Source organism: Berghia stephanieae, chromosome 1 (genome assembly GCF_034508935.2).
Source record: "Berghia stephanieae isolate SIO BIC M18660-M18661 chromosome 1, UCSD_Bste_1.3, whole genome shotgun sequence".
Lineage (NCBI taxonomy): Eukaryota > Metazoa > Mollusca > Gastropoda > Nudibranchia > Aeolidiidae > Berghia > Berghia stephanieae.
Window position 1 is genome coordinate 74,956,102 of NC_088360.1, and position 17,500 is coordinate 74,973,601.

The 17,500-nt window shown below is 33.1% G+C and overlaps 1 protein-coding gene across 16 annotated transcripts in view; it reads left to right on the forward strand.

The window, feature by feature from the left end:
• The window catches only part of LOC144956964 (GDP-D-glucose phosphorylase 1-like), a 60,341-nt gene that overhangs the window by 42,708 nt on the left and 133 nt on the right, over positions 1–17,500 (forward strand). For all 16 annotated transcript variants that reach the window (XM_078887924.1, XM_078887942.1, XM_078887840.1 and 13 more), the window contains 9 exons: positions 928–1,044; positions 1,844–2,167; positions 4,517–4,639; positions 6,527–6,585; positions 8,744–8,846; positions 10,314–10,414; positions 13,104–13,252; positions 13,971–14,036; positions 14,780–17,500. The exon at positions 14,780–17,500 is cut by the window's right edge and continues 133 nt beyond it. In XM_078887924.1, coding sequence (XP_078744050.1) covers positions 928–1,044; positions 1,844–2,167; positions 4,517–4,639; positions 6,527–6,585; positions 8,744–8,846; positions 10,314–10,414; positions 13,104–13,252; positions 13,971–14,036; positions 14,780–14,919 — 1,182 coding nt within the window. In that variant the 3' untranslated portion in view covers positions 14,920–17,500. The remainder of the gene's footprint in view (positions 1–927; positions 1,045–1,843; positions 2,168–4,516; positions 4,640–6,526; positions 6,586–8,743; positions 8,847–10,313; positions 10,415–13,103; positions 13,253–13,970; positions 14,037–14,779) is intronic.

A 17,500-nucleotide genomic window follows, 5' to 3' on the forward strand; every position in this document is an offset into this window, starting at 1 on the left:
TTTTTTTTATTCTGACTTATTAATTTAAGCTGACAAAAAGTCTCAATTCCTTCAGGAATAAAAAAAATCCCTCTGTTTGTCAGACCCCAAAGTGTAGTCACATTGTCCAGCCACGTGGATTAGAAACTTGAGGTTGACCGTTTTATAAGAAGACTTTGATTACATTGCAGCTATAGGAATTACATTCCAACTTTTTCTTTCTTATTACTTATAGCCATTGAGATGTCTATATGCATGTATTAGAAGGTTATTCTCCAATAATGGGACAACGTAGCTCAGCAGTACGGTTTTTGCTTCATAACCAAAAGGTACAGAGTTCAATCACCCACCGCGCTGTGTGACCTTGAGCAAGTCACATCACCCTAGCTCACTTTGCTGCGCTGCACCGCGGCTGATGCCTGGGTTATTCGTCTTTCCTTGGAAAAAAAATTTCTCCATGGGGATGAATAAAGGGAATTTTATTTGTTTATTTTTAATTATTTATTATGCAATCATCATTCACCATTATAATTTGTAATACTTGTTTTTATTCTCACTGGATTAAATCCAAATCAAGTCTGCAACCCGACTTCATTGAAGAATTATAATCGCGATGTGATCTTGGCCATGCGACTTTCTATTTACTTCCAGTGCATAAAGGTCACATGAAAGGAAACAAATATGCTACTGATAATACATTCTGTGAAGTCTGCAAGACGCTGCAACTGTGTGGTTTTTGTAGGAGTGAGTAAATGGTGACCTGTTTGTAGCATGCATGGCATTTCATATTGCAGACATTCTAGTAATTTTTAAAAGATATTTGGTAGGCATCAATATTACTTTTTTTTTTCTAGAATCTTCAAATCAGACATCACACTGTGTTGGTTGATTGCGTCTATTTGTAAAAACCCAATTGTTATACCTTCTCACTTTTTATCTATCTGTTAGTTTGACCGAGAGCTACGCAAACAATGGGACAATGCCTTGGCCAATGGTGTAATGAGATACGGGGTTGACCACCTTGTTACTAAAGTCATTGATGGGCCCAAGCACTACGTTGTCACAGTAAGTAAAACACCAATGTCGCCTGAAGTGTCAGAATCATGCTCCTCTCATTCTTATTGAGGATTAGAGAATTATTTAAATAACTAACCACTTAAATGTATTTATTATATTTTTATTGATTTATTTATATATTAAATTATTTTTACTCTGTACTGCCTCATGGTCCTTATCCTGATTGTTATTATCCTCTTCTCTCTCTCTCTCTCTCTCTCTCTCTCTCTCTCTCTCTCTCTCTCTCTCTCTCTCTCTCTCTCTTTGCTTATCCTTTCACCCGTCTTCCTCTCATATTCTCGAGTCGTCGTTTCCCCCCCCCTCCTTTCCCTTCTCATTTTCTCTGGTCGTCAAAAAGTCCCCCAAGTTTTAGAGCACTAGGACTTAAATCTAGAACATAGGTTTTTTTTTCTTTGCCATATTTCACCATATTTCACATGTACTGTACCTAAAAGTATCACAAGAGACATGCATTAACGCACCTATATCCATAGCACACCTAAAATCAGTTGTAGTGTGGAATAGAGAGGAACACATTAGCACATACATCTTTATAAAAATTTATACCAAATGCAATTTGAATCAGTTTTCCATTCCCTTTGACATTGGGAGGCAATTAAAACAAACTGGTGATTGTTTCTGTACATGAATATAAATTTGCATTGCAATTGCTTCTTTTTTTTTTGTAATACTTTATTTCGTCGGCTTTGGTTGATTTGAGTTTTTCCTTGTGTATTTTGTCCATTTTTCCCCCTTAAAAATAATTTTCCATTTCTATAATTTTTACATTTAAAAAACCCCAAAACAGTTAAATACCAAACGGAATTCAAAGCGGAGGCGGCCACAAGAGATCACCAGCATGAGACAGCCTTTCAATGACGGTTCCTTTAACTTCACTCAGGCAAAACCAGAGGAGATATTACTCTTGATGAAGAAGTGCTCCTCCCTATCTCCTTCAATACCATCGCCGTCATCATCATCATCATCATCATCATCATCATCCTCTTCGTCAACATCTATCAGTGTGTCTCAAAACAGTGGTACCACATTGCCACATACTAAACAACAGCACAAGCCAGAAGATTGCCATCTGACCAATTGTCGTATATGCTGTGTCGAAAATGGACATCAGGTAAACTTAATGTTATTTGTAATTGAATTATCATCAGCTGTACTCTGTCTCATTTTGTCACAAAAATCAACCAATGGTATGCTTGGTCAGTGGTGAGCTGGGTGAAAGCGATCGTAAAAAAATTCTGCTAACAGCGTTGTATCCTTTGGTGAGGCATTTTACACATTGTCCCACTCAACTAAAAAGTGAATGAGTACCTTGCTACAGCTGTGACCCATCATCAACGATTCTCACCCTTTTGACAGGAGCCTGATTTAGTCACTCTCTTCAATTTCCGACATTTTCCCAAACTTTGACATTGCACTGGCATTTCAATAGCTTTAACTACAATTGCATGTAATATACCAATCAAAAGATGAATTTTCCCCACATAACCCGCTTATTCTACTTTTTCTACAATTATAAAATTTTGTTTTTTTCATTTATAACCAATATTATGTCATAGATTTAGAAATAATAATTTTTTAATTTTTTTTTGGATGGAAATAGTTTGAAATGGTGGAACATGGTTGAAGCCAATTTTTTTCAGAATTTTTGTTTTGCAGAGAAATGAAAGGTTTTGTGTTTGGTGCTTGTGACAGGTCTGAATTTATGATAGTTACTTTCCACTTTCCGTTATTGGCTTGGACATAAGATTTAACTTGTTAGATCTTAATTATGTGCTCGTCAAATGGTGATAAAAATTTTGAAAGAGCTCTTTATAGTTCAAGCTAAGTTTGGTTTTGGTAATTTGCCAACAAAACTGTAGAATTTCCAATTAACCAAACAAAATTAAATCATTGAATTGCCAGTTAACCACGTAAAAATCTGTCACAAGGAGGAAAACAAACTAGGTTAAAAACTAAATATTTACATATATCCGCAAAAAGGACTCTATGATGATGACAATCAATGATGGCTATGCTGACAATGGTGATGACAATGATCATGATGATGATGATGGTGATGGTGATTGAGATGATGATAACGACAAACAGAGATCTAAACTCTTGTCCAATGTTCTTTGTAAAGAGGTTCCACTTGGGCACTGCAAAGTGGGAAAAGAATTTTGTTCATCTGTCCCCGCAGTTTTTCGCAGCCGCAAATGGCAAATTTGCAGCCCCAAATTTCACCCTTGACCGCAAAAAGTCGCAAATTTTTATTTGGCCGCAAAAAGCCGCAATTTTCGCTGTTTTTAGGCTAAATTGACGATTTTTTGTTTTAAAAAAAACAAAAGCTATGAAAAATTGTGAAAAGACGGCGACTTTTAATGCTAGCATCCAAAATTGGCACTAAATAACGGACAAACATTTATATCCTATTATGCTGCAAACACTTTTGTTTCCTATAACATGATTTCTCTGAATGATTATCTACTTGTTAAGTAAGTAATAAATTATTATTTATTATGATTGTCTATAACTACTACAGAAAATAGAATTATCTAGTTTCAAGAATCTACAATCGAGACAATTAATGCTAACTAACTGACAAATGATTTGATATTTCATGAGGAAATTCCTATTTTTATTTTATTGCATTCAAAAATTTACTTTTCAAAGTTTAATTCTTTTCCTAAGAAATTTATCACATTTATCATTTATGTAAACAAAATGTGTTCTATTAAAATAATTTTCATGAAATGCAATTTCATTTTTAACCACAAGTTGCACTTAGTTTTCATGATATGATTATGATTTTTCATGATTTTTTCCATGTTTTTCATTCAAAAACCCATTAGGCCTATATTGAAATATAAAACAATAATAATAATGCTCAAAATTGGATAGTAAGTAGAGAATACAAATTTAATGTGCCCCAATTGGAAAATGGATTTTGTTTCTCTTTCCTTGTGAATGGTTATATTTTTCCTCTCCTTAATTAGTTTTTCAAATTTTGAATTTTTTATGCGATTGTTCACATTTCCCAAATTTTAAGAAGCTAAATAGTTAATCAAATATTTTGATTGCTTCCTTCTTTTTTTTACTTACTTACTTACTATGGCTATTATTATTATCATAATATTATTTCAAACCATTCAAAATGTAAATAAAAAATTCATGTTGACATGTTGTGACATCAATATTCTACAAAATGCCATATTGTCTCAATTTTTTACCGTACATGTTGTTTTAATTGTTTGATTTTTGTAAAACTAGCGGCAAATAATTGGCAAATTTTGCTATTTTGATGGCAAATTTTGGCGTTTGAAATGGCAAAAAACCGCGGGGACAGGTTCATGCCTTTTGGGATATTTTGTAATTGCCAGATAGTCACTCTAAATTCAACTAATCATTATAAATCTCAAAAGAATGAGGGATTCTAGGAGAGAAAGATACATTCCCGAATTTGTTCCTATAATTCATACAGGGCAAGGATGGCATGGATTCATATCCAGAAAACAAAGGTGTTTACACTCTTATAGCCAATGTAAGCCCCATGGAATATGGACACACGGTACTAGCACCTGAGAGGAATGCTTGTCATAACCAGGTAGGTGTGTGTGTGTGTGTGTGTGTGTGTGTGTGTGTGTGTGTGTGTGTGTGTTGCACACAAAAGAGAGTTCAGGTTGTTTGCCTTTGATTATTTAAAATATTCATGAAACAAACTGATAATATCAACGTTCCATTTTAAAGCTGAGGATGATGTAGATTCATAGTCATCAGTGGGGTTTTCTGACCTCCACAGTGCTTTGTCTTCTATCCCCCGATATCTGTTTACTGAGTTGCTTTATATCTTTGCCTTGGAATGAGATTACTTTGTTTGTCCTTGTCCTGGCCGAAGCTCTTGGCAGATAAGGAAACAGTCAAATGTGGAGTATTCGTTTTGGGAGTTTGTTTTTTTTTCCTTTGTAAATCATCTCTCTGGTATGTACTGTAATATTTTTGTTTTGTTTTGAATATCACGTTTTGTAAGCATTTGAGTGTGATCCTCTTGGTGGGATCCTGTGCTTGTATCTGGGTGAGACTTTTAGGTGATCTCAAACTAAGTGCAATGATGGTGTGCTCTTGGAATCTAGATCTGTACTTTTAATAAATCTAGACTTTTTTTACTGTCCCATTTTCTGTCTTTTTACTGGCGCTGAGGCCTAAATGTGTCGCAAGTGATGTAAAATCCTTAATAAAAAACGATCCATTGCCATTAACCCAATGACAAAGTAATTAAGCAAGATAAAAAAATGTGTTTTTTAAAATACCTTGCAATAAAGAATTACGTGTAAATTAATTACTTACAGAAATCAATATTCCAGAAAAGATAGTATTTTGTGTAACCACCAATTGTAGCTCACATGGCTGCCAGTCTCTTCCTAATCTATTGAATAAGTTTGCACAATATCAGCTGGAATATTGTCTCATATTTTTGTAAATGTCAAGAACAAAGTATCAAGATTTGCATCAAACTTACTATTCTTTCGTTGTTGTTTCATGATATCTCACAAGTTTTCAAAGGATTTAAACTACCAGCCAGTCAAAAGTTGTTATATTGTTATTTATGAGAAAAACTTGAATAACTTGGGTGCTTTGGGGGTATTATCATGCATAGTTTTCGATGTTCTGGTCATCATTGAGGAAGGAAATTACATAATTTGTTAATATTTGATCAGTGTATTGTTGTGCACAAATTTTTCCGTTCACTCATACAAAGCATGTTTTGTGATCTCTGAAAATACCTCCCCAGACTATGACTATGTCCCATCCCTAGCTTTTAACTCTTTGCACCTTGTTTTCAGAGTAATGTTTATTTGTTCACCTGAAGCACCACATTCTTCTGTTACGAATTAACCTTAGAACTTGCCTGGTCAGTAAATAAGACATTTGACCATTGGTCCAATGACCTCTTGTAATTAATTAATTAATTTCCACAACAATCTTCTACATCTGTTGTTATCTGTGGTACCATATTCACCTTGGTTGGATTCTCATCACGGAATTTTAAAAATATTTTGTCACTCTCTCTCTCTCTCTCTCTCTCTCTCTCTCTCTCTCTCTCTCTCTCTCTCTCTCTCTCTCTCTCTCTCTCTCTTCTCTCTCTTTTTCACTCTCTCTCTCTCTTCTTCTCTCTCTCTCTCTCTTCTCTCCTCTCTCTCTCTTCTTTCTCTCTCTTCTCTCTCTTCTCTCTTCTTTCTCCTCTCTCTCTCTCTCTCTCTCTCTCTCTCTCTCTCTCTCTCTCTCTCTCTCTCTCTCTCTCTCTCTCTCTCTCACTGTGTCATACAATTTGATTGATTATTGGTCTCTCAATACTAAATATTTCCCTGAGCAGCACTGTCTTCATGAAAAGTGTAATATATTGAGTGTATATGAATTGAAACTTTGTCTTTGTTAAAAATTCAAATATGTATTTATTTTATGTCCTAGTGTATTTCACTTTTTTTTTGTTCAGATAATGACAACGACAGCCATTACTGCAGCCTTGGAAACAATGCTCCTAAGTAAACACAGGTAATTATCAAATTAATAATGATAAAAGCAGATTGATATTGTAAGTAGTTACCCTTTCATAATGCCTATACTTCCAGCGGTAAACAAATGTCCATTTCATAAAGAATGAGGTGTATATGAGCTTCTATTTTTTAATCAAAGCTCTCACAATATCCATTACTACCTCTGTCATGTGCTCAATCAAACCTGAGTAGAACCTGTCATCTGCATTTTTTGCCAAATTGGGACCTAAAATTTGCCAAAATTTGCCCAAAAAACCCCCAAAATTTGCCCAAAAATTTGCCGAGGAGAACTAAGCGTTTCAGTAAAAAATTAACACGCGATACAGAAAAAAAATATATAAAAGACAATTTATTACATTTAAGAAGGCTACATTTATTAATTTACACAATAGTGTTGTTACAAAGATTTTAAAGGATCATTATCCGTAGAGAGTAGCTTCCCTTGGTTTGGGCCCAGGCAAAGCTGCAACATCTCTCAAGTTTCACACTTTTTTTTTCGTTATTTTGTTTTCGCTTCTTTTTTTCCCAAAATTTGCCACGTGATTTGCCAATTTTCCCAAAATTTGCCACGATTTGTCAATTTTGGGAAATTTGCCAAAATTTGCGGATAGCCCTGATATTTGCGGCCGCAAATTGCCATTTGCGGCCGCAAAAAATGCAGATGACAGGTAGAACGTGATAATTTGTCTGAAATACTTTACCCAGATACAGGATTCCAGGGCCACTTATTTTTCACATCAATTAGCCCCATATAGAGCCAGGGTTTATCTCAGTTTCTGAATATTGATAAAACATTGATTGCTACCCTTTGGACAGATACAGGATTTTTTCTATCCCAAAATTTTGTTTGATTATATGGTTTGAAGTAATTAGAATTTCTGACCCATTTTTAGGGTTATTTCATTTAAAATGTAATCCCAAATGATCTATTAATATAATATCAAATAAAAGTATTTAAATCACTAGTTATGACTCTAAAATATCTTATTGCAACATCTAACAGCATCTTTACTACGCTACTTTGAACAAGAAAAAAATCATCCAAATAGGCAAAATTGCTCAGTCTCCCTTTCGGCACAGGCCGTGACTCGCCATCTGTTATGAACTAGGGTCTGGCAAAATTTACCTGTTGAACGAAGTTGAAAGCAGTAAACGGCTGTGAGCACTGAATTGAAATCCTCCACCTTAGATTTTAGGTCAATTTTGAAGGTATTTCTCTTTGATAAAGCTCAGAAAAAATTTAACTCAACTATTTATAAGCTACAAATTGTAAAATCCTTTCATGAGAATATAGTTGGATGGATAAAATAAAAAAGATGAAGTGGAAAAACAAAAACCATTTGGATAACAATTTTTTACCTTTATTCGCTATCTCACAACTAGTTATTGTGACATCCGACTAGTTTTTGCCAAATCAGCACACATATCACATGGACTTTGCTATTTCATCATGCTGGTGACCAAAACATTTACCTTAGCGAGTATTTTAAAACATTTTTTGACTGACTGTAGACTATGGAGAAAATTTTGTGTATAATTTAAATCTTGTTATCTTTAATTTTTCTAGTCACTATGCTTTCAAAAAAGTGTTTTACATAAATCCTTTTGTAGTTTAATTACCTGACGTCAAAATTCGAACATTTTCTTACATCAACTGGCATGCAAAAAATTTCTAAGTTCTTAAAAAATGAATTTGCTCTCATTTTCTTATTTGTGTAGGGACTTCCAAAATTCAAAAAGTGTTTTCCATAACTAGTTTTTTAATATAGTAAGCGACACCCATTTTGAATATTTATACAATGTCTCATATGGTTTTAACCTAGTAATAGTTAACGACCTAGTCATGGACTCTGATGTCAATATCACCAAAGTTTAAAGTGAAAAGTGCCATGATACTGACTTTGCCATCGGCCTCACAATTAATTTTTGAAAATGATAATTCGTTAAAATGGTATGAAGCCTTTGAAATATTGTTTTTTAATTTTTGATTGTAAGCTACTTTAAAAAGTCAACAATTGGGCATGCTTCTTGAACTCTTTTCTATATATAACCAAATGAATTTTAATTAAATCAACATTCAAGTATTCATTTTTGAAATCAATTTGGAAACTCGAGAATGAAATATATGTTTTATCCCTTGAGTTATTTTTTTTCAGAGGCCTTATAATGGGGTTCAATAGTCTTTGTGCCAATGCTTCAGTGAACCATCTCCACTTAAACTTTTTCTATCTAGAGTACGAGCTTATATCAAACCACTGTGTAAGTATGATGATTTAACCTTAATTGTTTATTCTTTTGGTACTGGAAATTAAATTACCTCAAGTCTTTACAGGTCGGCAGCTTTAATTGCTTCTAATCTGGCATATTTTCTTATAGCTCTCCTTTCAGTTTAGCTTGAGTTGCAATTTTTGTTTTTGATAAATTTTGAAATTGAGTGGTGAAAGAGGTGGATATGTAATGGTGCCTTTGGCTTTCGTCTTGCCATAATATAACCAGTGGTGTATTTATTTTTTTCTCAAGACAAGTAGTATTCAGGGCTTTTATATTGCTACACTGTGGAAGGCATTTATAACTTATTTTTATATTTTAATTTATTTTTTTTTCATTTTTGGAGGTTGGGGGGGGGGGGGGGGGTCAATCTAATAAATCATCTATGGTAGGGGTTCAATAATAAAAACTGGTTACAGCAGGGATTCTGAGAAAATGGATATTAAAGATTAGGGAATAATAGAGAATTCATTGGGTATTTATTTATTCTTTTGAATTCTTATAAAGGATTTTGTAAGATATTCATGTGTTACATCAGACTTCTTGATAATATATAACCTCCTTTCATTTGCCATTAGTGTTTAAATGTTTTGATAGGGTTTTTATTCATTAATTTATATTTATTTCTTCATTAGCCACTAGTAACTCTTATTGTTCCTAGTCTATCTTGAAATCATTAGACAAAAAATGAATAACTCAGAAAACGAAGTGGCACTTCAAAGTCTTTTATTTCTCCAATCTCTAAATTATAACTATTACAAGTGCGATTTTCCCAAATAAAATACACAATAGCAATGCTTTTTCAATTTTATAACACAATGGAAAGAATCATTGTGTTTCTTTTGATTTATAAACTACAAGTATTGGGTATTGCTATGCAATTGTTTTAAAAATGACATCACACCTTTGACCGTAAAAATTTAATATAATAATAAATAGGCCAAACACAATCATTTTGTCATAGCAACAACATGGTCGCAAGAGTGTAGAGTGCGTGTATAAATTTGCCACTTGTTTGTTTGTTTAGCAATAAATAGACATGAGAGACAAACCAGATATGAAAAATATTACATGGATAAATTGATATAATCAACACATCATTTAATAAAACCCAAAGCTAGAAAGTCATCAAAAAATTTTTATATCATTAATTATGTCAGTTTTTTTTCGCTGCTGTAAAGTTGTAAAACGGCATTTTTCTACCTTTAATGTTCATTTTTTTTATTGTTGAAGTGGCATAGGAAGACGATACCAAATTTAGCTCTGCACGTTTTTTGATGCCCGAGGTATTAATGTTGAATGACCTGGTTTAAAAATAGTCCTTTTCTCTACGCATGGTGCAAAATATAGGGGTTTTTTTTCTGCCACAAAAATGACGTCTATTGTGGTACATACTGATATCCTTATGGAGTAAGATTAATGAAGATAATTCATTTTTTTCTTCTTTTTTTTTTTCAGCCAGTCCGTCATCTTGCTGGTCAGGTATATGAGACCACTACTCTTCCTTGCAATGGTTTTGTTCTGCAGATGCACGAATCTAATGTTGAGACTGTTGCCAGGTTTGCCATTTTCAATGTGTGCATTATGCATTTAATTTGCTCATTATGCTTTACAGAAATTATTAAGCTAATAGCAACACTTAATTTGTGTATCAGTGCACGATACTTGTACAAATTTATTATTACAGATTCTCTGTTTTTGGCCAGGTACTCATTTTAAATTTTGAGTATGATGAGAAAATGTGAATAAAGAGGCTTTTCCAAGGTCTCAACATTGCACTGCCTTCAGCAGGACTCAGGCCCTGGACCTAGAGGTCACAAGCCAAGTGTCACATTATTAGGCCACAAATTTGTGGTGATGTATTCCCCCTCAGAGATAACAGTAAAACTCATTTTTTACCTTACAGTTTTGAAGTGACAGTGAGAATAATAAAAACCTCATCCCCGTTTGCCTGTTGCTCTATTGCTTAAAGACTCAAAGCATGACAAGATTGAAAAAAGTCAGAAATTTGAATTTTTAATGTGATTATGTCATTGACTAGACTTTTCCTTAGCTTCTAATAGTTTAGTAGTCCCAAATACTACACAGAGAGGATTGCTTTGATATTAAATTTTATCTGTATTTTTCCAAATAAAATATGTGGATGATTTGTATCATGATGAAATAACTATTTCTGTGGCTTTCAGAATATGTCAATCAAGTTCCCAACATTATCAAATGTCAATAATTATGTAAGGGATTCCAGTCTTACTACCTATATGTCCTTTATCTTTATCTGTAAAGTTGATGTGGGTGATCTTCATCATATTTACTGCGCCTGACGAAATTAGATATATCAGGCCTGTAAATCTTCCGTCTATTGTCGGATTTCCGACAGTACGATTTTGCTCTATAAGTGCTAAAAAAAAAAAAAAGATAATATTCAAAATAAAATTCTTATCGTCAAAGAACAGAACCAATAAAAAATAAAATAAAAGACTTTTATTTCAAATGCCGACTTAAAAAAAAAAACAAAACAAAAAAAAAACTTTTTATTTGTCACATCAAAGACAAAACAAAACAAAAGCTATAATATTATCATGCCACCTACACGCTCCGCTAGCCGTGGATGTATTCACTGCCTGGCTACTGTGCGACAGCCAGCGAGAGAGAGGTCGCGAAGTTCGCGCGAGTCGTCTTCACACACACACACACCTAGTCAGTAAATAACGCACACACAGAAGTGTGTCGAACCGGACCGGAAGGTTTCTCTCTATTTTGCTACCGACACACATGCATATCTCCGGTTCTCATATCGTTTTCTCTATATTTTATTGGTTCCGTCCCGATGTGAGACGAAAAAAAAATAATGCGAAATAATTATTTTTCTTCGAAATATATATTCTTCTTCGAAAGCTCTCGCACCACCACCTCTTCTTCTTCTTTTTCGTTGTCATCCTCTTCTTCTTCTTCTTCTTCTTCTTCTTCTTCTTCTTCTTCTTCTTCTTCTTCTTCTTCTTCTTCTTCTTCTTCTTCTTCTTCTTCTTCTTCTTCTTCTTCTTCTTCTATAAGAATTAATCCAAATAAACGAAAGAATCAGCATAAACATTTAACACAAACAGGAGCGAAGATACACATCCTTCAAAAGGGTAGGAATTGTTCTCTTCCTTTCATTTTACAACTAACTCAGACTTGGGCCCTCAAATAATTGGGATTTTTTATTTTGGTACCATAAAATAAGGAACTCGTTATAAATAAGTAGGGGAAAGTGACATGATTTGACTAGTCAATTGACGTGTCATGTCTGTGTTGTGTCCATACTTTTGTCCTGTTGTGTCTATTTTCGCGTGTTCAAAAAGTTCCGACATTATTTTCACCAACCATTTACAGGCATGATATATATTCATGTCTTTTTTTCTTTTACTAGATTGTTTTCATCTGAGAGTTGATTGAAAAAAATTGCCATCTTGCCGATGAAGTTTAGTAGATAGATAGGGGTCTTTCTTTATCTCTTTATAGTGTTTTGTTCCTTTTTTTTTGTGGAGGGTCGGGGGAGGGGGGGGGGGTAGTTGAATATTAAGACTATTTTCAGGTGCCTTCTGTGATATCCATATTATCTTTATTCTTCTCTACTGGTCAGTTATCATGTCTTATGACAGTTATACATATTTATTTATCAAGGGTTACAGGTATATACAGTTTATCTCTGTATCTTCTAATCAATTTGTTTAATCGTTAATTTTGTGTGACAATCCAAGGCCTTTTTCTTATTTCTGCAAATTCCTTCTCTCCAATCAATGACATCATTTTTTATGGATCCATCTTCTCTCGTCTTCATTTGTGTTATTTTGTTGTGTTCAGATTATTTAAAAATCTCTCTTGCAAATATTTCTTGTATGAGCTTCTCTTGTCATCTTAAGCTCTTTCTATTGGGAATTAGTTTTCTGATTGGTATTGGTTCAAAGGTAGAGATTTACACACTTTCAATGTATTTTCTCGGTAAATATAAATATGTCGCCTCAGACCATTTTAATGTACCTTTGTTGTTTAAGAATGTTCTTTTTATCTGGACATTATCCAGGTAACACTTATAAAAAAAAGCACAGAATACAGATCCTGAAAATTTAGACTATTCCCCATCCAAAGAAGTGAATATTTGTTTTCCTGTTAATATCACTGTTTTATTGTAGATTACAATATTCTTAATAACACTGTTGTATGTTAAAATTCTCTACAGTTTGTAGATTTCAAATTTATCTCGTTTTTCAGAATTGTTTCTAAAATATGTAGATGTCTACTGGACAACGAAGTTCCCCACAACCTTTTTCTTTGCCGTGGTGTAACGTTTGGTGAAGATCGTTACAGTGATAAAACTACTCTCCGTCTCTTTATATTTCCTCGCAAGAAGTATTTTATTGGTAAGTAAAAGTGTAATATTGAAGTCTGGGTAATGCAATTCATACTCCATCTGAATAATGCAGTTGATCTGATTTGTACTCTGCAAATAAATTTTTTTATTAATTCCTTCAATTTGCTTGACACCCCCCAGACCCCCCAAAGCAAGCACACCTCTCCTCTTTTTATTCCTAGTCATTTGAATACAGGAATCTATTCCAATCACACAAGTCCCATCCAAAGCTCCACATGTAACTTTGTGAAAATGTAAATTTCAAGCAAAAATTATTTTTTAAAAAATTCTTTTAAAAGGCAAGATTATCACATTAAAAAAAAAAAAACATGAATTATAATTTTATGATGCTTTAGAACATCAGATGTAATGTGATTCCAACTTGGTAATCAACTTGTAAGAAAAGCAAAAATATTTTCATCAATTATTCCCTTCAGTTTTATCATTTTGTGTTGCCAGATTTTCTGATATATAATAATAAGATGTTATGATGCGATTTTTAACAAAATGAGTGACTTATTGACCTGGAGGAAAGACTTTAAGAATGACTTGGGTCTTTTGGTTCTGGGGTCAATATAATTCCTGATATTGGTAAAAATCTTATATTATTGCATATAATAAATGCTAAGAGATGAAAGAGGAAAAAAGACAGTGTTGAATTCATTAATTTCAAAATATATTCTATGAAATTTCGTCATTGTGAGATATTTCTTTCTTTATTATTATAGGCTCTGAAGAATCTGTGATCTTTTTTGTGGCTTGTTATGAATTTGGGGGCTACCTTCCAGTTTTTGGTAAGTGACATGTAGTACCATTCAATGACGACTACTACTACTACTACTACTACTACTACTACTACCACTACTACTACTACTACTACTACTACTACTACCACTACTACTACTACTACTACTACTACTACGACAACGACGACGATGACTACTACTACTACCACTACCACTACTACTACTACTACTACTACTACTATTACTACTACTACTACTACTACTACTACTACTACTACTACTACTACTACTACTACTACTACTACTACTACTACTACTACTACCACAGAGCGAATGTCCTTCATTATCAATAAAAGCAAAGGGCCATAAAATTGAAAATCGAGATCACGATTTTTCATCTTATTTTACCATTTTTTTAAACTATCCCCGCAGCTCCCAGTCCCTTTTCCTAGATCAACACCTAAATATTTGGACAGTGCATTGGAGTATTATTTACATTTGTCAATGTTGCTTGCTAATTAGCCTACAACACAATTGGGAGCTGGGAGTCAACTGTTGAGCAACTATTTTTAGATATTGCAAGATGTATTCAGTGATAAGGGGAAACAAACATCTCTTGTCTCATTCTGAAGAAAATCCTTTGTTTTTCGAAGGAATTCTTGTGCTTTAGTGATTTTATCTTGTAAATTCAATTCCACATGTTATTTGTAACACATTAATGGTAACGATTAAAAAGAAATTATTATACCAGTTGGGAATGAACTAGTGATTTTTTATTTTCGCTTTCACAGAAACAGACATTTTTAATGATTTGACAGAAGCTCAAGCAGATGCAACGCTGGCAGCGCTCAAATTTCAAGATGATGAATACGAGAGGATCAAAGATAATGTTGTGCAGATGTTGATAAATGAAAACGAAATCTCAAGCTGACAGGCCAAGTCATGTATTGTTTTTTTGTTTTTTTTTAAACAGCTCTTTAAAGTTTTATTTCTTGATTCTCATCTCTGTGTATTAAATTTTTTTAAACTTTTTTATAATAACCATGCAATATAAGTTATATTTTTAGATCAAACACGACCATGGCATAACAAATGACACTTTTATAGTTGGATTCAAACTGCCTGTGTTCAATTATAAAGATGCAAGCATAGCACATGACATCATAGATGGGTTTGAGTAAACTTTAGAATATGTGAAATTTTATCCATGTCTTTTAAATTGTAAAAGAACCTAAGATTAAACAATATTTATTATTTTACACATCCTTATGAAATATTTTTTCATAATTTGATAGTGATCCTGCGATTCAGATTTTGATTAGATGGAATATAAGAAATTGAAATATTCCATTGTTCTTAAAAGAAATTAATCAGTAATATTAGGATTTGTTCTAAGATAAGATGACCTCCAATTACAATCCTAATGGGGAATTAACAATGTGCATTAAATGGCAATAAATAAGTGATGATGATGATTTGATAATCATGATGGTGATACAAAAACATTACTTTGTACTATTTACAAATACTACCCTGTTGAAATCTGGTTGTTTCCATATCTTCTAGCTTCAAAATATAATTAATTATTTTTTCACTGAATTTATTTTTATGAAACAATTTCATAACAGTAGAAATCTCAGTGATGGGGCTTTCAACTTACAAATTGTATATAATGTTGTACAGGTTGGATTCAGGAGAATCATGCTGTTGCCAGTGGGATATTTATATAAATAAAAGGAAGCCATAATTTATTTTACAAAAAGCACCATGATAAACCCATTTGTGTATTTTATGAAGATATATTAATCATATCGTTATCTGCTCATGTATGGTGGATGTTTTGTGAATAAGGACCTACTTTTTTATAACTTAAGCTCAAAAGGAAACGTCTCATTTTGACAAATACATGATGAATGTAATCAACCTTTATTTCTCTTGTTTCCAATCACTACTTTTCTGGATCATGGAAAATTACCATTTGAAATCTCACAAGTTTGGTCAAAGAAATCTCATGATAATAATGATGATTATACAAAGCCAACATCCATTGCAATAATGTTCATTGAAGCCTCACAAAAAGAATCGGGCTGAAATGAATCATAAGATGATCTCAAGATTGACACAGGGAATCTACTTCCAGTCTCAATTTGAAATAGTCTTCTTTTGTTTTGTTTTTTATGCTAGTTAGTTGCATCCCTATAACTGATCTTATTATTTTCCCATCCTCTTCCTACTTAAAACACAAACACGACATAAAAACATCTCAAACAAATCTAAATTTAATTAATTTTTTATTTAAATCGTCCCCTTTTAAGCTCAAAATTTAAAATCCTTTGGCTACCTCACCATCTTCTGGTGTCAGGTTGTGATATGATGAAAGGTGATGAAATTCAATATTTCTATTTATCTTTATGGCTTGTTCAACTCTCACTAGTGCACAAGCACGAGCTCTCCATATATTCATGTCCTAAGTTAATGTCTCTACCTTTGGCCAGCCGTATCCCTACTAAAGTCTGTCCCCAAGTCCTTTTTCCATGTACTTTTTGGTCTTCACCTTTTTCCTCTTTTGTGGATTCCATTTTTCATATTAGGGAGTAACATTCATGAAGTCAAAAAGCAAATTATGTAATCTACCAAAAAATCAAATAACTAAGCTCTCAAATATGTTTATTATAGATGATGTTTTTTTTCTTCTTTTAAATCGTCTCTCCTTCATTGTTGTAAACATTCGAAAGTCTCATTTTTTTGGCCGGAATCTTGTCATGTATCTGGTTTGGTGTCGTGGACATTTTGTTCTTGGGGTCTTCTGTGTTCTGTTTGAACATGTCCTCTATGTCTTTAAAAAAAATTTTGTGAAATGTTTTTATGATTTACGTCTTACTATATCCATGAGTCAAATTTGTTTTGACATAATTCTGTTGTAAGAATTATAACTACCTACTATGCTAAAAGAAAAAAATACCAATATTTCGTAAATTTCATTACTTTCATCAGTCCATCTCACATGTAAGTCATTGCATGTTTTTGTCTATCGCTTCTTGGGAAAAAAAAGAAAGAAAAGGCTACTTATAAAATTTGACTTTTTATCACTAGGAATTGGAGATAATTCCTTTATTGTTTTTTCAAGTAGGCTCATTAGTCTTTTTGTGTTTCATGGATGCCCATACGACCATAAATTGAACTTGTTTAATTTTCTTCACAGAGTTTAAAGACAGCTTCTTTCATTGTTATACGTTAATGTGACAACACAGTCTATATACATTAAAAATGTCGAAAGATGGGCGACCAAAATGCTTTATGAACTATTGGCCATACTTAGATCTACTAAGTCTTGGGTTTCACAGACAAATAACACATATTGCCTATTGACTAACACATATGGCCTTGATAATGTAGGTGCATCAAAATGTATTATTCTTTCAACTTGATAATCACTTAAGAAGATCTAATAAGGAACAAAAATAACCATAAATGGAACAGTCCAGGCAAAAATAATATTAAGTTTGAGATTA